Source organism: Saccostrea echinata, unplaced genomic scaffold (assembly GCF_033153115.1).
Source record: "Saccostrea echinata isolate AGI-Se365-2 ecotype Australia unplaced genomic scaffold, CSIRO_AGI_Sech_v1 ptg000034l, whole genome shotgun sequence".
Taxonomy (NCBI): Eukaryota; Metazoa; Mollusca; class Bivalvia; order Ostreida; family Ostreidae; genus Saccostrea; species Saccostrea echinata.
The window spans coordinates 6,311,495-6,332,810 of record NW_026889783.1 but is presented as its reverse complement, the minus strand read 5'-3'; the positions used below and the strand labels follow the sequence as shown (position 1 = coordinate 6,332,810).

The window sequence follows — 21,316 nt, the reverse complement described above, 5'->3', positions numbered from 1 at the left end:
TATGACTAATCATGGCTTAAAAAGATTTTGATAGACTATCTTGTATATATTCCCATGTAAAAATTTGATCTTCTATTGTGACCTTGCCCTACCCCCGGGTTTCATGATTTGAACAAGCTTGAATCCACACTACCTGAGGATGCCACCATATTGATAAGACCAGTCATGGCTTTGCTAATGAAGAGTTTTTAAGATTTTTCCTATATATTCCTATGTAAAAATTATATTGCCTATTAGGGTCCTACCCTACCCCGGGGGTCATGATTTGAACAAACTTGAATTTACACTATGTAATGAAGCTTCCACGTAAGTTTCATCTTTTCTGGTTCAGAATTATTGAGAAGAAGATTTTTTAAAGATGCCTTTAATTTTTCACTCTTTCTGAATGATCTAACCTTGAAAAAGGGTTTGGTCCTTCATTTGAATAAACCTGAATCCCCTTCCTCCAATGATGCTTAGTGGCAGGTGGTTGAAATTGGCCCAGTGGTTCTTGAAAGAAGTTGAAAATGTGAAAAGGTGACAGACCACACACAAAAGACAGATGCCAGACACTCTTCAATCAGAAAATCTCACTTGAGCCTTTGTCTCAGGTGAGCTAAAAAGTTCTGGAAGAAAATTCATGGGCAGACAGAGATAAAACTAATTGTTTATCCAGTAGTGCACTTACAAGATACCCCACAACTTCAGTCCTCCTTTATCGGTCAAATCAATGAAGTTATGCATAAGTTATGCAAGCCTTAAAATGGTAAGGAAAAAAAATTGTAAAACTCCAATTTATTGTTGCTTTATATATGTAAGCAATGTAAAAAACAAACACTTTAATACTTCCATAAATAAAATTAAATATCTCTCTCTCATCAGTATACACACATCTCCTTTTATAAACATTTTGTCCAGTATAAATATGGTGTACAATACCATTCACAGTACAGACAAAGTTAGTATACAAGTGATGCAATGAAAAATGAATGTTTTCACAAATTTTTTCTCTTTATATTTTGATCACTCAATATATAAACTAAAAACAAGTTAAGTAGGAAATCACCTTAAATCTTGTATCAATACTGATCCAAATAAAAATAACTTTCAAGTTCTTGGAATCACAGAATGTTGTTACTATATATAGACTTTTATTAGTATAAATATCATAAAGCGGTCATTGTCTGTGCCTCTTCACACAGACTCCGTAACCTTGGTGACAGTTTTTGATGAGTTGAACAGTTCATTCCAACTACTCCTGCCAGATCACACATCTACAATTAAAGACAACAAACTTCAATGTAAAAATGTTTAATTTTATTAATTAAGGTTATTGGTACATGTATACAAAAAAAAATCATGTAGCATGATATATCTATAATACATGTACAGTATGTTGCAGATTTGTGTCCCCTACATGTAATATAAATTATGTTATGTTGCAGAATTGTGCCCCCTTACATGTAATATAAATTATGTTATGTTGCAGAATTGTGCCCCTTACATGTAATATAAATTATGTTATGTTGCAGAATTGTGCCCCCTTACATGTAATATAAATTGTTTTGTTGCAGAATTGGGCCCCCTAACATGTAATATAAATTATGTTCTCCTAATTTTGTTACAATGCTGACAAGACTTCATCCTCAGAGCATTTACTTACATCATTCATCTAAATTCAAGTAGGTTTTCATCCAATATCAACATTTCCTCATGAACACTATTTGATTCAGTTATGGTTTTTAGCTAAATATATTTCATATAATGCCACTAATATTAGTATTTTTTTTACTACTGTAATATTACTAGTCTGCCTACCTCTTCATTGCTCCTCATCAACTGTAACAGACTCATCATCAGGTTGTATGCTGAAACGAGAATACAGCGTGTGTCACAATTAACAATCTTCCTTTAGGTTCCAAACATACAAAAACATGCTGGATATATGTAGCTCTTAGTTTCAGGTGCTACTTGAATTGGAAGAGGTAAAAATATTCATTAGTAATCAAAAGCTAAGGCCACTACAATCTCATTATACATGAAAATATTTTACTAGTAACTCTAAGTCTAATGTTAATTTACCAGAAATAATGTACAACCAAGACATAATGATATTCAGATAGCTTGAGGGATGATCTTGCATACCTAATACTTTTATATAAGTGATATTATTTTCTACAGATAATTGTATTGTAAAATCATTACATTCACAAATTACAATACACCTGAAGATATAATTACCAGTAGTTTCTGGGAGATCTTTCTGTAGACATTCTAAAATAGCACTCCCACACTCCACCTGAGCATCCTCAGGTAACTAAAAAGATAAAATACAGGTGTACAATGTAGTCAATAACATATATAAACATTGCACACCTGGACATCCTTAGGTAACTACAAAGGTAAAATACAGGTGTACAATACAGTCAATAATATATAAACATTACACAGCTGGACCATATAAGTTTACAATGTAGTCACCATAAATATTGAATACATTACACACCTTGGCATCCTCAGCTACCTACAAAGGTAAACAAGAGGTGTTTGTGAAACACTTATCCCCCCCCCCCCCCCCCCCCCAAAAAAAAAATAATTGGAATTTTTCTAAGTCCAAGGGGCATAACTCTGTCAAAAATTGCTCGATCATACCCAAAACAAAACTTGACCTATATATTTTTATGATAAATTTGTATACCAAATTTCATTTCAGTAGACCGACCGACCGACAGCAGCAAAGCAATATGCCCTCCCTTCTTCGAAAGGGGGGGGGGGATAAATATTGGTGTACAATGAGGTCACCATACATATAAAGTACATTAGACACCTCTGCATCTTTGGATAACTCTAAAGGTAAAATACAGGTGAACAATCACCAGAAATATATAGTACAGTATATTACACACCTAGCATCCCCAGGTAACTGTAAAGGTGAAATACTATATTCTCATAATAAATTACAAGCATACATGTATCATAGGGTTCATCTTGCAGCTGATACCAGGCATTTCATTGAATTTATGACTTATAACCTTATGTATAGGATAGGACTGCCTTATATCTAAAGATGTTGTGTATACAAAGAATACCTGATATCTACTGACACTGAACAGCAGATGGTTTATATATTATAAATATTATTGCAAACACTTGGTAGTGTGGCATAATAAAGAAAAAATAGTGAGTGTCCATGAACATGTGATAAAAATTCAAAATCTATATTTTTGATGTTTATATCATAAAACTAGTTTTACATCAGACTGGACCGTGTGTATATACAGTAATTAGTGACCAATCATTTTGTACACAGCTGTTCTCACCTATTGTGGCCCTTAATTTTTGGATGGCTTCACTGATTGTTTTCAGTGAACTCAAGTACTCAAGTATGGTCTATTATCTTCAAATCATTTTAAATTATTTAGTTAATATACGACAATGAAATCGGACATGCATAACCCACTTCAAAAGTGAAGATTAATATTAAGAAATAACTAAAGTTTCAAAAAAATGTTGAAAGTCAGTTTGCATAGTAAGTTAAGTGTGTACGGGGGAAACAACCAACAAATGAAATAATAGACTAGCGATCCCAACAACGTCCGTTCCTTCTCTTTCGCTAGTCTAATCATCACAAACCTGTGTAACAGATTGTCCTCCTTTTGATGAAATAGATCCTAAACAAGAACTGTAAACCATTTGTAATTTTTTATGTATTAATTGTGTCTTTTGTGTTTATTTGATAAATAAATTTAGTACCAAAAAATCATTTCCATTGAACTCGATGTTTATATACATGTACATTTATAAACGTGATAAAAACAGCTTCAGGGTTTAACAGAGCTTAACGGGGCTCAAGAAAATTAACACATTTGTGTAAATTTACATTTTTACCAAGTACCCGGGTACTCGATCGGAAAAACGTCTGAGTAACTGATTATCAAACACTGATCGATTTGACATCCCTACTTCTTATACATTTACCAAAGCATGGTCTATATTAATATATTATTGTACAAGTTCGGCACATGTTCATTATTAAGAAAATTACATAATTTTCTGGGAATTTTATGGAGAACATAATATCATGATGGAAAGGTTGTATAGGAGAGGATTGCCTGATATCTACAGAGATGGTATAGATAATATCCTGATATCTATAAAGGTTGTAAAGGAGAAGACTGATTTCTAAATATGAGGTGACAGTTGAGAATTCTCTTATATCTGTAGAGGTTGTACAGGAGTGGATTGCATATCAATAGAGATTGTATAGATAAAAATATCCTGATATCTATAAAGGTTGTATAGGAGAAGACTGATATCTATAAAAGTTGAATAGGAGAAGACTGATATCTATAAAGGTTGTATAGGAGAAGACTGATATCTATAAAGGTTGAAAAGGAGAGAACTGATATTTATAAAGGTCGGAAGGTTGGATAGGAGAAGACTGATATCTATAAAGGTTGTACAGGAGAAGACTGATATTCAAATATGAGGTGACAGATGAGAATTGTCTTATATCAGGGCTGGGTATCAGCTGGGAATTTCGTATTGCGATATTTTTAACTGTATTGCAATATGTATTGCAATATTTTTGATAACAGTTAAAATGTTCTTTCTTATTTTATCAACCTCCATTTATAAGGAGAGTGCATAAAACTATTATAAATATGTTGAAACAAAAAAGTTCTTGTTGATTTCCCTACAGTTTTGCAACAGAATACAACCAAACAACCGAAACCTTTACTGTTTGGCACAATTGAAAAGTTTCTGACATATTAAATCTCATATTTTACTTTAGAAATCTAAAGCCCAAACATTTTGTCAGTACATAAGTACTGGAAAAAAGTATCAACAATATTTTTTGTTGATAAATCACATTATACCTGAATATTGATATTATTGTGCAGCTCTAATATCTATTGAGGTTGTACAGGAGTGGATTACCTAGTATCCAAAGGGGTTGTATAAAATCCCCGGAATCTGATATCTACTGAGGTTGTAATTGGGGATGTTTCTTGATATCTGCTGAAGTTGTATTAGGGGATATTACCTGATATCTGCTGAGGTTGTAGACAAGAGCTGATGCTTTGCTGTAGATATCCTGGTTGTCATGAAGTAGAGCCCAGACACACACCTCGGGACAGAGAAGTTTAATGTTACTCTGTTCTCCCCCCTCGCTGTCTGTCAGAAAGCTGTGCCCCATCTGATGACTGCAGCAATTTGTTAACTAGTCAAATAAGGAATAAATCTCAATATATGTTACTTAATATATAGCCTCGGAGTGCATTGGGTTCTTCATATTACATGTGAGATTAGAAATTTACATTTTATAAGTAACTACAATTGAAAATATCTAATTGTCTAAATTTACTTTATGCAAAGAAATCAGTGGGGAAGTGATATTTGAAAAGATATTCTAGCATTATCAATAATTGAAATTTCAACAGTACAACACCATACTAAATAAATGATCTTAATCTTGTTCTTATCAAACCCCTTTAAGAGATAACAGCAAATAGTATTTTTTGATTTCATGACATTCATAAAGAGGAGAAATAATGTTATTGAGGCTATAATAAAACCTTTCTGCTAACTTACTTCCTTAAGACAAGTAGTGACATCTGTACACTTAACCATTGTAAGGAATGACATTTGTATGCTCACGACCTTAAGTAGAGACATCTGTACATTAACCACCTTAAGTAAAGACATCTGTACATTAACCACCTTAAGTAGAGACATCTGTACACTTACCACCTAAGTAAAGACATCTGTACATTAACCACCTTAAGTAGAGACATCTATACATTAACCACCTTAAGTAGAGACATCTGTACATTAACCACCTTAAGAAGAGACATCTGTACATTAACCACCCTAAGTAAAGACATCTGTACATTAACCACCTTAAGTAAAGACATCTGTACATTAACCACCTTAAGTAAAGACATCTGTACATTAACCACCTTAAGTAGAGACATCTGTACATTAACCACCTTAAGTAAAGACATCTGTACATTAACCACCTTAAGTAGAGACATCTGTACACTTACCACCTAGGGTAGAGACATTTGTATGCTTATCACCTTAAGTAGAGACATTTCTACACTTACCATCTTAGAGACATTTGTACACTTACCACCTTAAATAGAGACATTTGTACACTAACCACCTTAAATAAAGACATTTGTACACTTACCGCCTTAGGTAGAGACATTTGTACACTTTGAACCTTTAAGAGAGACATCTGTACATTTACCACCTTAAGTAAAGACAACTGTACACTTACCACCTAGATTAGAGACATCTGTACACTTACCACCTTAAGCAGAGGCATCTGTTCATTTAACACCCTAAAGTAGAGACTTTTTTACACTTATCACCTTAAGTGAAGACATTTATACACTTACCACATAAGCAGAGTTATCTGTACACTTACCACCTTAAGTAGAGACATCTGTACACTGTCAGTAAGCTCTTTATAATGTAATAACACACTGTTCATTAACTTCGTGGGTTCATTTTGTAATAGTTCTACAAAGTCCTCAATCAAGACCAGATCCTGTAGAAGCACACATATCTCTCCCCTCAATTTATCACCCATGCGTCCATCCCCGATCACTTTGTGGATGGTCTGGACATGCTCTTTACACAGAGACCAGGTAGGTGATTTTGTTCCTAGATAGTCATACAAATCTGATACAAGGCTAACTTCCTTTGGAGAGAGTTTGTCATGCACATCATCTAGAAGGGGTTTCTTTGAAGGTCTTTCCTAAAATTTTAATTTTTTCTTATAAATAAACACTGCATGCAAGTCACATTTGAAAAGATGAGTAAAGCCAAGCTTAAAAGTTCTAGAGATCTTACTGTTTTTAAAAGAGATAATTTTTTCATAAGATATCAGGGGTTGAAATATACAGTAGCCCGATATCCGGGGGTAATTGTTTTAAGACTCGGGCTAGCTTATTTAAATGTAAAAACAGTCCGTCGGACAAGCAGACCAGAAAAAAATTCTTGTCAGTTTATTTTTGTTTTCTATGTATGAAGACTGGTTTCTTTTGACTGAAAACTAGTTTAATTTGTTTCTCTCAACAAAGCGTTAGAAACTTTTACTTGTGCTGTTTTTCATTTTGCATAAAAAATTGTTGGGCTAGTTAGTTTGACATTTGGGCTAGTAATTTTTTTTACTGATCAGTAGCCCCAGGGCTAGCAAGTTTTCCAGGAAAATTTCAACCCCTGAATGATATGCAAAGAAAACAAGCATTCTGAGAGCATTGCATTAGCAATACTAGTCCCCTACCAACAAGTGTAATCTGGTTCCCGTTAAAAATTGAAAATGCCATAATTCTGTCAAAAATCAATAAAGCGGAACAAAATGGAAACTTTATCTGTAACTAATCAAGTTAAAGTCACATATCAAAATTCAGGGCAATATCTGTAAGCGTTTAGAAAAAAATTGCGGAAAACCCTTAAAAATTGAAAAGGTTGTAATTCCGTCAAAAATCAATGAAGTGGAACAAAATGCACACTTATTCTGTAACTCATCAAGATACACTCACATACCACAAATCAGCTCAATATCTGCAAGCGTTTAGGAAAAAAGTGCAGAAAACCATGTGGGACAGACTGACAGACAGACAGAAGGACAGCTAGACAGATGGACAGATGCAGAGGAAACCTACAGTCCCTTCCGGTTTCACCGGTACGGGACTAATAATTAGTTAAGTGATTTACCTCTCTGTATATGATAGGTTCCATTTCTCTAGTTTCTGTATCGCTCTCCACATTAAAATCTACAGGAGACCCTGACCCTTGTGATGTTGGGGGTGTCTGGCTGGTGGCCCCCCTAGGACCCTCAGAGAGAACCTCTGAACTTGGCTGTTGTCCTGATGAACTTGCAGTCTTAGAAACTGGACTTGACCCTTGTTTATTATTGGGCTCAGTCAGGAATGTATTACTTGGTGGGACATTTTGAGACATGGCAGGGTTCCCAGCAGGAAAGAGGGCATGTCCACCACTAGGGTTCACAGACATAGCATCTACCCAAGGCTTCAACATCTGACCTAGAGGTCTATAACAAAATTGTTATAAAAAATATAATACATAAAATATTAAAATTACAAGATTTACAATGTACAATTATTGACTTTTGGTGAGATATACTTGTGACTATATTAAGGTGGTCAGGTATTGGTTGACCAAGGCCGAGGTTAACCAATACTGACCAGTTCTGTATAGTCATGAGTAGACCAAATTCGAAAGTCAATAACTTTAGTTTTATTAAGTAATCAGGAATTTAACATCATTTTCTACAATAGAGTTATCGTCTCCATCAAATATAAACACTCATAATATGATATGTTTTGTAGCAACATATCATAATTATATTTCAACAGTTAACAGCTGTTTAAAAATGTGGAATATAATATTATAAAACAATAAATACTAACACATTTACTTATAAAGGACCTAAGATTCTTTGATACTGAGGTGAACTCATTCTGAGGTACATCTCAGTAAAAGGAGTCTGGACCAAACAGAAAGCATCAAAATTCCTGATCATTTAACATTAATGGTTGTTATTATACCTGACTTCAGCAACATTTCTCTTGAAGTTCTTGTGTACAGAAGTATACAGATCTTTTTATAAACTGTTTTTCATTCATGCATAAATAGACAGAACTCATATTCCCTTCAGATCAATGTTAACTTACGTGCTGAGAACCTCCGCTGGCAATCCAGTGATGTATGATGGGATATCATTGCCAGTCAAGAATTGGGCCACCTCAGAACTAAAGGTGTTACAGTTATGGTCCAGTAGATGATAGCAGCTTGGTCTGTAAACACAATATCAAGCTGATCGAGGAAATCTGATATTAAGTTCTTACTTAAATACGTAAAGACTTATACCAATATAATAATTATGTTTCTAGCTGCTTTTAAGACAAGGAAAAAAGAGAGATTTGTCTAAGGAAAATGAACCCTGTTGACAGTAAGGTAACTGACCTATAGGAGGATTGTGCCAGATCACCAAGGTAACTAAGGAAGACATCACGTGGTATCTGTGTGCGACCTAACTCCAAAACAGTGTCCGGCTGGCCTAATATAGTACCTCCCTGTTCAAATATAATAACTCCTTTCCATATTTTTATAGAACAATGCACAATACTTCATAAATTATGACTTTATAAATATGCTTGACATCATCATGAACATTTACACAATTGATACCTTGTGCAGATCTGATCAATGATAACAGTAAGTGCAAGTCTTAAATTTATATCAAAATATAATTCTATATAAACAAATTGATTTCAATACAGCTGTGAATATCATCAGACATATAAATAAGAGATAATTGCAACTCTGTCATGAAGAAGTTTCTTTGCTAAAATATATGTCAAACCTGGCATTATTCTTAAAATTACCCTATTAATACAGTACTGCTTTTATATTTTGATCTGAAGTTAAATTATTGTAAATTCTATAATAAATGGGTGGATGAATTTTAAAGTTTTCAAATTATACCCTGATTAACAAAAGCAAAGTAGGAAAATTTCAAGATTAAACTGATTGAAAGTTGGAAAATCTCAAAGGCAGACAGGTCACACGTTGCTTTTTCAAATTCTTCCTTTCTTATCATTGTATTAAATAAAGAAACTTATGATTTTTTTTTTTACTTCTTTTACTTGACAATTTAAAAAATTTATTTGAATCAGATATTACACAGAGCAAGCTTTTAACAAGAGGCCCATGGGCCACATCGCTCACCTGAGCACATTGGCTAGGAAAAAGCACAGATCAGTAAGTATTGAAAAGTTTACATCGGGAGGGGGAGGGGGGGGGGGGAATGAATTTTAAACTACCTGAGGATGCTTCCATATCAATAAAACAAATGGCTTTGCTGTTCTTGAGCAGAAGATTTTTAAAGATTTTTTCCTATATATTCCTTTGTAAAAATTTGATACCCCATTGTGGCCCCTCCCTCCCCCCGAGGGTCATTATTTGAACAAACTTGAATCTACACTACCTGAGGATGCTTTCGTATCAATATGACTAAACATGGCTTTGCTGTTCTTGAGAAGAAGATTTTTTCCTATATATTTCTATGTAAAACTTTGATCCCTCATTGTGGCCCCTCCCTACCCCCGATGGTCATCATTTGAATCTACAATACCTGAAAATGCTTCCATTTCAATATGACTAAACATGGCTTTGCTGTTCTTGAGAAGAAGATTTTTTTTTTCCCTATATATATTTCTATGTAAAACTTTGAGCGTCTATTGTGGCCCCACCCTACCCCCAGGGGTCATGATTTGAACAAACTTGAATCTTCACTACCTGAGGAAGCTTACATTTCAATATGACTAAACAAGGCTTTGCTGTTCTTGAGAAGAAGATTTTTAAAGATTTTTTCCCTATATATTTCTATGTAAAACTTTGATCCCCCATTGTGGCCCCACCCTACCTCCAGGGGTCATGATTTGAACAAACTTGAATCTTCACTACCTGAGGAAGCTTACATATCAATATGACTAAACAAGGCTTTGCTGTTCTTGAGAAGAAGATGTTAAAAGATTTTTTCCTATATATTTCTATGTAAAACTTTGATCCCCCATTGTGACCCCACCCTACCCCCAGGGGTCATGATTTGAACAAACTTAAATCTACACTACCTGAGGATGCTTCCATATCAATATGACTAATCATGGCTTTGCTGTTCTTGAGAAGAAGATTTTTAAAGTTTTTTTCCTATATATTCCTATGTAAAACTTTGATCCCCCATTGTGGCCCCACCCTACCTCCAGGGGTCATGATTTGAACAAACTTGAATCTACACTACGTAATGAAGGTTTCCTATAAGTTTCAACTTTTTCTGACCAGTAGTTCTTGAGAAGAAGATTTTTAAAATATGCCACCAAATTTTCACTATTTCTGAATTATCTCCCCTTGAATGAGGGTGTGGCCCTTCATTTGAACAAACTTGAATCCCCTTCACCCAAGGATGCTTTGTGGCAAGTTTGGTTGAAATTGGCCCAGTGGTTCTGGAGAAGAAGTCGAAAATGTCAAAAGATTACAGACAGACGGACGGACAGACAGACGGACTACAGACAAAATGTGATCAGAAAAGCTCACTTGAGCTAAAAAAGAAAACAATAGGGTCCATGAGATATCTCAAGATTTCAAACAGTGGTCAATCTCTGTTCTTTATGCCTCTTATATATAGTCAACTATTTTCTGAATGAATTCAATTACACAGGTCTAGGAATCTACCTTATATGGCAGTTGTTATTATGGCACAGAGCGGAGCTCACTGTGAACAGTTGTCCAATCCAAAAAATGAATAGCAAAGAATGATGGGGATACTACATGTTTACATTTTACTACAAACACATGGTTTGGGTCAATTTACGAGGTAATTTTCATGAAATGCAGGAAAAACAATTGAAACTACTTTTCATTGCTTTTATAAAAAAATACAAAGATGAGGTACTAATAAAGATGTTTCATGCTCACATTGAGAAACAAAGTTGTTTTTCTGAGTTAAATAATAAACTGAAATCTCATCACAATACTAGCATTTAAAATTTAAAATGGCCAACACATGGTAATACATGGGGACATCTTAAAGACTATAATCTTGGTCCAGGGATCCAAATGAAATTTGTACTCAATGATACTACAAAATGGACATAGAGACAATTCTCTACAAGTCACCTTAGACAATAAAATGGAGAAAACTAGAATCCTATGTTTATAAATCAATTTGTAAATGTGAGCATGGAAAAAGTTGTTAATAATGTACATATTGTATTTAATTTGCGAAATGAATGAAAAAATTATAATGTGCTTCCCAGAACAAGTAGAAAAATTGGCATAAAATTTCAGCAGTGTTCTTGTAGTAACCCATAATGCAATTCCACTCATTTAACCGATTGGTCAGTGTGTAATCTGAGATTCCTCCGACTCTTACCCTTGCTTTTATACTGCACATGTCACTATATATAAACAGGGGTTAGAGTCAGAGGAATCTTGGATTAGTCAGTGTGTAAATCATGTTGATATCTCATTTAGTATATCAATTTATTCTGACGTCAGAGAATATAAGTTTTCTCTACCTGCCATTCTACTTCGTATGAAACTACTCAAAATGCTTCTTTTTTTTCCTTTTTACCGTCATCTACATTAAATTCGAACACTTAAAATGACTATGGTGTTCCACAGTACTTGAAGAAATAAGAGGTTGATTACTTGTCCTTTTCTTGATAGGGATACATATCAAACATACCGGGGAACAAGCCTCGATTCCTCCTGTGCCACCGAAAAAAAACTCTTCTCCAAAAACCACTATCCCCGTGTGCCACACTCCTTCTATGTGCCTCCCTGCAAGTAACCATTGATCTAATCAGAGCAAATTAATGAAAGACAATCTCCTATGCAGAGTTGTCGTTCGTTCCTCTCTCAGACACCTCTGCAATGGGCTCGGGTCAAGATTTTTGACACAAGGTGAGAAACATGATATTCCAAGGATTATTTCAAATTAAACTAATAGTTATAGATCTACTCAGTAATTATATACCTTGAAAGACAAACATTAGTGCAGGAATTTAATCATAATGAATTAAAACAAATGTACTATTTCTTGTGCTTAACACTATGATACACGCGAGCCAGTAACAGAGGTGAATGTATGAGCCGATGGTACAGAGTGAATGAAAGAGTCTACTTAAGGGGAAGAAGGACCTTTAGCTGAAAAAATACTTGTCATTCAATTTTTTTTATATTTTGTATATTTCTAATTAAGTATGTCCCACATATCTTAAAGCAGTTATATCATTAGGTTTCTTACCTTATTTTAGAGATATTGATTGACAAATACTATGCCCTACAGTATCTAAGTGGAGTTTTTATTCTCCACGTTTCCGGGCTTTTTACTCTGTCCATAATGGGATTTTTAAAGCATATATAAAAAATATGTAAGTGAACATGTATCTTTTAAAATATTTTAGAGTTTGAATAGGGTTTAAAATTCAAAAAAGCAAGTTTCTTCTATCACACTGCATCTGGATAGGGAAAATTACGAACTTTTTAAGACAACTTAAACAACAAAAAACATAATTCAGAAAAAATTCTATCATTCAATATTTTTAAATTTACGTTGAAATGCAAGTCCTTCTAATTATTGATTAACTGTAAAAATTTTGAATGGTGAAGCTGACCTCAATATTGCACAGGGCATCGTTAAAGAGGACATAAGCATGATAAAAACGTGTCATGTTTACATTTCTCGAGTACGGGAAAAACCATATATGACGTCACACGTAAGCTAAATAAGCAAAATAAGATATACCTACATAAGATTTCTGTCATCAGCCATGCAAAAATAATTTTTGTGCTCCCCATTTCTCGAAATATTTCATCATATACTGATTATGACCTGTTTTTATATAATAATACCGCCCCTGTATCCACCGAGTATGATCTTGCTGTACTAACAGATCGTGTATGACGTCACCGACGAATTGGACATGCAGTTTAGGGAAACAGAGGAGTGGATCAATCTTTTTCATAATTTATTAACGTTTGGAAGAATATTAAACTTTTCATTTTTTTTAATATTAGATGGTAATTAAAGAAAAAAATTATCAAAAAATTATACAAGAACTGATGCTTTACATGTTTTGCACTTATATAAATGGAGACTATGACGTAGTTAAACAGAGTCATGTGACCATGTGTCCTTCATCCCCTTAAAGCCAATCAAAACTTTCAAAGTTGAATGTAACAGTGATTCTTACAGGCGTTTATCACCAAGATTTGGTACATTTCAACAGGGACCTGTGTATGGTCCCTGACCACATTACCTAGAAAAGCCTGCGAAAGCGACCTGGCCATTCCTTTACTGATATCGTAAATGTAAACTTTCACTGGCCAAGAATCGGGGTCAGACATGATGAAGGGATGTCCAATTGCAACAACAGGTAATATTTTGTGTCAAAAAAGTAAAGTCATGACAGATCCAAACATTGCTAGGTTGTGAATAGTTTGAATTCCGAACCCGATTAAAATTTGTCGAGTTCGTGAGAGTTTCGGGTTTTTATGTGTCATATCATGCATATTGCTGAGAACTTTTCAACTGTTTTAAATTTTTCTGATCTTGATCTTCTCTATGAACTTGACCTCACAATTCCTCATTTTTTGCAATTAAAAGACAAATCTCATACATATTCAAACAATGATACATGTTGATAACTATTTAATTAAATTGAAATTGAAGTTCTCTGACCTTGACCTTCCCTTTTCAATTCCTTATTTTGTAATTGCCTTAGTTTGAAAGACACTATTCAAGATATCTTTATAAAAACTCACACTCATACATGTATATCTATGAAAACTTTTGTGAAAATTTTCTGACCCTGCCTTTCCCTGTGACCTTGACCTCACTTTCAAGATATTTTTAAGGCCAGTCGATATGTTCCTCAGATATCTGTTTTGTATATCCTTGTAATATATAAAAAATATCTAACATTATAATTACCTTATGATTTCTAAACTGGTTTCTGAATTGCCTTTAAAAAATCAAACGGATAATTTTTTTCATATAAACAATTTAAGTTATTTCCAAAAGTATTATATAGGAAACACCATCATCTGGTATCTTGCACAAATGCCTGGTAAGGTACCTTAATTTTTTGTGAGTAAACACATACGTTACAGTAGCAATACTTCAATGATAAATTTTTAGAAAAAGTTATACATTATAGGATAGGAACGTATCGTCTGTCCTTAGATTCATTGAGCTTTATTCAAAGATAGATATTGGCAAGAGCAATTCAACTGTATCATGATTTTCTGACCTTGACCTTCCTCATGACTTTGACCCTGACCTTCATTTTTGAAGATTTTTTTAATATAAAAAAAAAACTTTATATAAAGATACAGATTTTTCCTTTTCCGTATATTTTTCAGGATTTTTCTATTTTTGCAATTTTTCCCTTCCATTTGAACTTTGTCTTTCCTTTTGGGATATTAGACATTAATGATATTGTGTATTTTTCTATCAATGATTTTCTCCCTTGCTTCGTACTAAAATTAGCCAATCCTGCTATCTTATCTTTCAGTCCATGATTTGAACAAACACAAATTGTCACAAAATGATGGTTGTACCATTAATGCCTTTCTTCATTGTGCTTTTTAATGTACATAATTTCTGCTTTTGTGGAATGTTTGTAAGATGACCCCTATTTTAACCCCATCCTGCTTTGAGGTCTCAGGATTTGTACAATCTAGAATCACTCAGCACACCAAGAAGGAAAAAAATGAAATCATTTCTTTTAAAGTAGAATTTTTATCAAAAATACACAAGTACATGAAAATACAATTAACAGAATGATCTTTTAATATATCTAAATGCACATTTAAAATATCATCTCATTCCCTCCTTAAAACTTGTGTCTGCTATCACTGTATTAGAATTAGACACTGGAAGGATGTTTGTTGATTCACTTTGTGCTTCACTAGTGTCTAATTCCATTGGGTTTTCAGCCTGAGTGTCCACATCAGCTAGTCTGTCCTCCTCATTTTCCCTGTTTATCCCCTGAGTACATCCCTGTTCCTTGTCAGGGCACCTGCTGTCTAGATTTACCTCCCCTGTATCTTCATTCATATTCTCCATTTCTCTTTTCTTCTGATCAAATGCAACTTTGCTTGAATTTTTCGTGTGAAGCATAATCCTGTGACCTAATTTGTTAAAAACAAATGGATAGCAGATAAGTTTCTCTTTCTTTTGATGGTACTGTTGATGTACTTCTTTCCATGTGGGATTAATTTACGCTTCGTACGTAGTCACAATTTTCCACTGTAATTTGTCTCAATTTACTTAAAATGCAATAAGGACATACAAAGACAATCAAAGAAATTCGCGTAATTTTCTACCCACAGATTGAACAGAAATTGTGATTCCACAGAATTATGACCATGTGAGAGAAGTACATGTTGGCAGTAACTGATGTCAGAGATCTTAACACAAGTGTATATTTCTCTGTCCTAAGATGTGGATACCAACCTTTACAGTCCAGAATCTCCCGGAATGTCTTCTCTTTACAACAATTCTTGCACATCATATAAGAACACTTTCTACCCTGAAAAGTAAACATCGAAAGTATATCACTGTAATGGGGTACTCTAGATCAATCAACTAGAAAAGGGGGGGGGGGGAGGTCCCTACCCTCACTTTCAGTGACCACTTATAATTTTTGGGGTGCCTTTTTATCCACTTTAGTGAAACATTTTTGTTCTTTTGCTTGTCATTTTTTTCTCTAGCAGCCTCCCTCCACCAACTTTGAAAAACTATGCTAAGTGCCTGTAGTCATTTATTCTTATGTCAGTCTATCAACATTGAGTAAGGTTATCTAGCATTTACAGGTAAAGACACTCACCACCGGTAATCATTGTACAGAGAACATCTGTAATACATTTGAATCCTAATCTACCAGTAACTATTGAGACAGAGATTTCAAGGTTTTAATTCTAAAATAATTTTTGTGATACAAATGATTAACTAGAATGTACATGTATATGTATGCATTGAGGAATCATTATATTTTGTGGATTTTTTTTTCATGGGTACCACCCATCAAAAAATTTACTATGCCATTATGACAAATACCCCCACTGACAGGTAAGTTTTAATTAGGGATGTCAATTTTACACTGACAGTTTAGTCAAATAGTTGGATGCTTTAGTTGAACGATAGTCGAGTACTCATTGAAATATATTTTTGTGTGTATCAATGTCAAGGTGTGTCATTTTCAGACAGGTACAATATTTAATACATGCTACCATCACATGCTTAGTATCTTGGATTCAACATTTAAGTAGAAATAAATATTTGAACTTAATATATTTGATTACAAAATCATTATTTTACTGCATATGTTATCTATATAAGATTTTCAAATACTGTATACTTTTGATACAGTCATGTACTTTGATGTTATGACAGCTTTGTAAACTTCTAACACATACATACCCTGATATTACAGCAGGCCACACACTTCTCATAATTTTCCTCGGAACCTCTCGTCAGCTTTTTAAGGGGATTCCTAAGGAGTCTTTTGATCTTGTTTTTGGACAATCCAGCAAATTCCGGAGACTGGAGTTTCTCCTCCAGAGGGCGCTTTATGGTCTTCTTATCTTTGTTCTTATCCACATCGTTTGGACTATATCACAGCAATAAAAATTGCAAATTGTGTTTCATCACTTTTACATACAACATGTACACTGTATGACAAGGATTAAATCATATCCAACTCTTGAATTTATTTTCCCAGAACTACATCTACATGACCATGTTTATATATACATGTAATTCACATCTGCTTCTAATAATAATGTTTTGACATACTTCAATTAACGCTCCTAACTTTAAAAAGGTAGTTCTAGCCTATTCAAAGACATACAGTCATAAAAATGTTCTGAATAAAAAACCTACTCTGGTCTGACATAGGGCTGACAAATCCAGTAAGGGAAAGGTAACTCTGATGAAAACAGTTCAGGGTTCTCTTTGTATTTTTCTGCATCTGCCTACAAAACAGAATATTATTTTAACATGATTTCAAAAAGGACATTTTAAAACAAATATATATACCATAACAAAAATGGAATGCTGTTTCTGATTTGTCTATCTATTTTGATTGTCTTGATCTTCATTTTGAAGTGAACCTAACCAGGCATCTCTCCTTCAGTTTCAGGGTAGCCAGTCTGAAGCACTCTAAAGACCTTCCAACTGCAATAAGCTCACGAATATCTGCATGTACGTTAAGGCTGAAACAGAAATTATGATCAGTGTATAACTGTAAAGGATCTTATTATGGTGGTTAAACATGCATGTGAGATGTGGTTTATAAACCTACCTGTGGTGAAACACCTTGAAGATGTGTCCCCTGGCATACGATAGAGGACAGGGGTACTTCTCAGCCATCTCAAGGTAGTCCTCAGCCATTTTCCAAACTGGGGGGCTGTCGCCAGTGAACAATGCAGGATTGTGTAGGTTTCCCTCTATAAAAAAAAATAAAAATAGAGCTAGAGATTTTAGAGAACTGAGAATGTATCTGTTCTATAGCCACAATCATTATTAACAATGCTGATTTGTACAGGGAAGTATGAACCCTGAATGATCCCTGACCTGCTGACATGACCCCCTGAACTCCTGTTTGATCTATACACCGCTCCACGTCAGCTAGATACTGTATGTTACCATTAGCAAATACAGGAATTGAGACACTCTCCCTACAAAAAATATTTTTTAAAAATTTCAAACATATTCTCTCTACAATAACTTAAAACATGATACTTAAAAAATACTTCCATCTTGGATGAACTACAAGCCTGAGATTAAGAGATCCATGGACCACAAAGCTCAACATGCAGTCACATTATCTTCAAAATATTACATGCACCCTAGCCCTAGGAGCCATAAATAAACACTGAATGTACACTATCTGAAGATGCTTACATATAAATATGACTAATCATGATCATGTTGTTCTTTACAAGATTTTTAAAAAAAGATTTTTTTTTAAAATTCTCTATTGTGGTCCCATCCTACATCTTTAGTACTAAGATTTTTTTCTATTTATTCCTATGTAAAACATTCTATTGTTTGTGACTCTACCCTATCTCCAACAGGTCATGCTTAGAACAATGTAGAATCTGCACTACTTGAGAATGCTACTAATCATGATCCTGCTATCCTTGAATAGTAGCCCATGAAAATTTTAATACTTTGAGGTCACATCCAACCCCAGGGGACTATGATTTGAATAAACTTGAATCAACTTGATCAGCATGTCAGGAAGCTTTCACATTAGTTTCATCATTTCTGGCAGAGTGGTTCTTGAGAAGAACAATTTTTATGACACCCAACCTATTTTTCTTGATTATCTCACATTTCATGAGGTCATGTCCCTTTATTTAAAAAAAAATTAAACCTCCCTCACCCAAGGCTACTCTATGCCATGTTTGGTTGAAAGTGACACAGCGGTTCTGGAGAAGAAGATGAAATTGTGAAAAGTATATGACCACGATGACAAATTTTGATCACAAAAGGTCACTTGAGCCTTTGGCTCAGGTGAGGTGACAAACTTTTACTCAAATTCCAATGGGGTCCAAAGTGTAAAATTCTTCATACAGTACATGTATATACATATGTAGAATTCAACAGTATTTTTTTTTAATTTTAAAATTAATCTTTATTTTATAAAATGATGCATTTTATCATTTTTGTCCATTTACTGAAGCCTCTTCCTCCCTCCTCAAACTTTTGCATGAAGTAAAAGAATATTTGGTTTAACCACAATGACTAAGGTATCTGACCTGATGAGTTTGATGATATCCCAGTCTGCCAGGCCTGTAAATCTTCCCTTCTGTTCCTTTGTCCGACCATGTACAGTCAACAGCTACAACAGTCAATTGTAGCAAATCATAAATCTTTATTTGCTTGCTAGATAGCTTAGTACAATTTGGTCTGTAAAGTACCACATCTACATCATGAGGCTACTGAGGTAAGTAGCTGATTTAATTTTTATAAACATTATAATTCATACAGTTGAATGCTAGTCACAGCTCTTTCACGTTTTCAGCATTTTGTAGGTGAGAAAAGGGATATTCATATTTATCTGGCAATAATCAAACGACTGCTTAAGGATCATAATACACAGAAAGTTGTGACCAACAAGAATTTTACACCTTACATCTGTAGCCCCCTCTGGACAACCTTTTTATCTTGACTTAACAATTGGCTCATAAAATATAATCAAGGATAATTTTGTAAACAGATGCAAAGACAGACAGACCAACTCAATATGCTCTCAATTTTTTGTAGACAGCTCTTCCTACCTGACAGCCAGCCTTTTCCAACATCTGTGCGTAGAGTACTGTCTTCTCTTTTGACTCAAATACTCGAATCTTACATGTAATTGGAACCTTCAACTTTTGATGACAGAGTGCAACTACAATATGACATATCTAATCAACTGTTTCTCCTAAAGTTATATCTACATGTTTAGTTACTTAGTGATGATTTATTGAACTTTCCTATTGAGCTATATTAAAAGTCATCATTAAACACAAAATCTCTATAAAAAGACAAAAGCTATCATAACTTAATCACTGATATGAAATAATGAATAAATAATAAATGTACCCATTTTTTTCAGTAGGTCCCACTCATCCTCTAAGAATGCTCCATAGTGACCTCGTTTGGCAATAGTCTGAGGACAACCAAGGTTTAAATCAACTGCATCACAAATATCCTCCACATACTGGGCTGCCCTCAGGAATGTGTCAGGGTCATTGGCACAGAACTACAGTATAATAAAGTATCAGTCTGGTGTGCTTCATTCTGAAGTAGGAAGAGACTGCCCATCATTCCTCTAATACCACCTTTTCTTACCTGTACAATCAGTGGCCTATCCTCTGGACATGTCTGCATTGCTTCTTTCCGGTAATTAGGATCCCGAACAAAAACTGATGAGTGAAACATGGGGGTGTAACATAGCTCTGCTCCATATTTACGGCTCAACATTCGCCAGGCCAGCTCACTTGCATCCACCATTGGTGCCACCACATACTTGGCTGAATTTAGAGACTTTTTCCAAAAATCGAATCCTGAAAGCTTCCTCTCTACCTGTGAATTATTTATTCATTTAAAATTACTAATTTATCTTTTTAAAGAACAAAAACTGTGCAAAATATTCCAATTTGAGATCTTTTTTCCTAACAAGAACAAAATTTTACAAATTAAAATCCATAGATAATTTTCATTGCTGCAGAAGTTTCTAATGGATACCCAGTGTATTTATCTTACAGTACTGACATGTGTTGCCCTCAAGTTACATCACTCTTCTAATATAAACATGGCATTTGTATGGAAATAAGAAACAAGTCATATGGAACCATTAAAAAGGGAAATAGAACAATCTAAAAGTAGCTAAATACCAGGTAAACTACATTATACGTATAAAATGTCCCTGTAGTGGAAATTAATTGAAATACCTGAATCACCTCTTCTTGTTGACGTTCTTCCATCTTCCACATGTTGACACTGAAGAGCTGACACGGGAGCTAATACTGAAATTTAATGTTGAAGGATCGTCTCAAAAACCAAAAATATTTTTAAAATATTTATTTACAATGTGAAAAAACTGCTTTATAGAAGTTAAAAGAAAAATAGTAGAAAGCAATTTATTAATATTTTTTGAACCACAGTAATCTTGGAATTGTCAGTGAGTTTTTTTGCACATTTTCCGGATATTTTCTGTTCTTTTGATTAATATTT

At 34.1% G+C, this 21,316-nt stretch overlaps 2 protein-coding genes across 2 annotated transcripts; both read right to left on the bottom strand.

Annotated features, from left to right (window-relative positions):
• Positions 1–757: 757 nt before the first annotated feature.
• LOC133199648 (uncharacterized) lies at positions 758–13,978 on the bottom strand. The gene is made up of 10 exons (XM_061335507.1): positions 13,842–13,978; positions 12,266–12,360; positions 8,983–9,092; positions 8,691–8,813; positions 7,711–8,047; positions 6,416–6,748; positions 5,027–5,203; positions 2,221–2,296; positions 1,798–1,847; positions 758–1,253 (listed from the first exon to the last, which is right to left on the bottom strand). Exons 1-10 carry the CDS (start codon positions 13,927–13,929, stop codon positions 1,146–1,148), a joined length of 1,497 nt encoding a protein of 498 aa, XP_061191491.1. The 5' UTR covers positions 13,930–13,978; the 3' UTR covers positions 758–1,145.
• Positions 13,979–15,373: 1,395 nt separating this feature from the next.
• Positions 15,374–21,084, bottom strand: LOC133199445 (tRNA-dihydrouridine(16/17) synthase [NAD(P)(+)]-like). Its single transcript, XM_061335247.1, has 12 exons — positions 21,034–21,084; positions 20,432–20,665; positions 20,183–20,342; positions 19,876–19,988; positions 19,354–19,436; positions 18,164–18,267; positions 17,892–18,036; positions 17,706–17,802; positions 17,471–17,562; positions 17,009–17,198; positions 16,043–16,118; positions 15,374–15,717 (listed from the first exon to the last, which is right to left on the bottom strand). Exons 1-12 carry the CDS (start codon positions 21,073–21,075, stop codon positions 15,404–15,406), a joined length of 1,650 nt encoding a protein of 549 aa, XP_061191231.1. The 5' UTR covers positions 21,076–21,084; the 3' UTR covers positions 15,374–15,403.
• Positions 21,085–21,316: the final 232 nt, after the last annotated feature.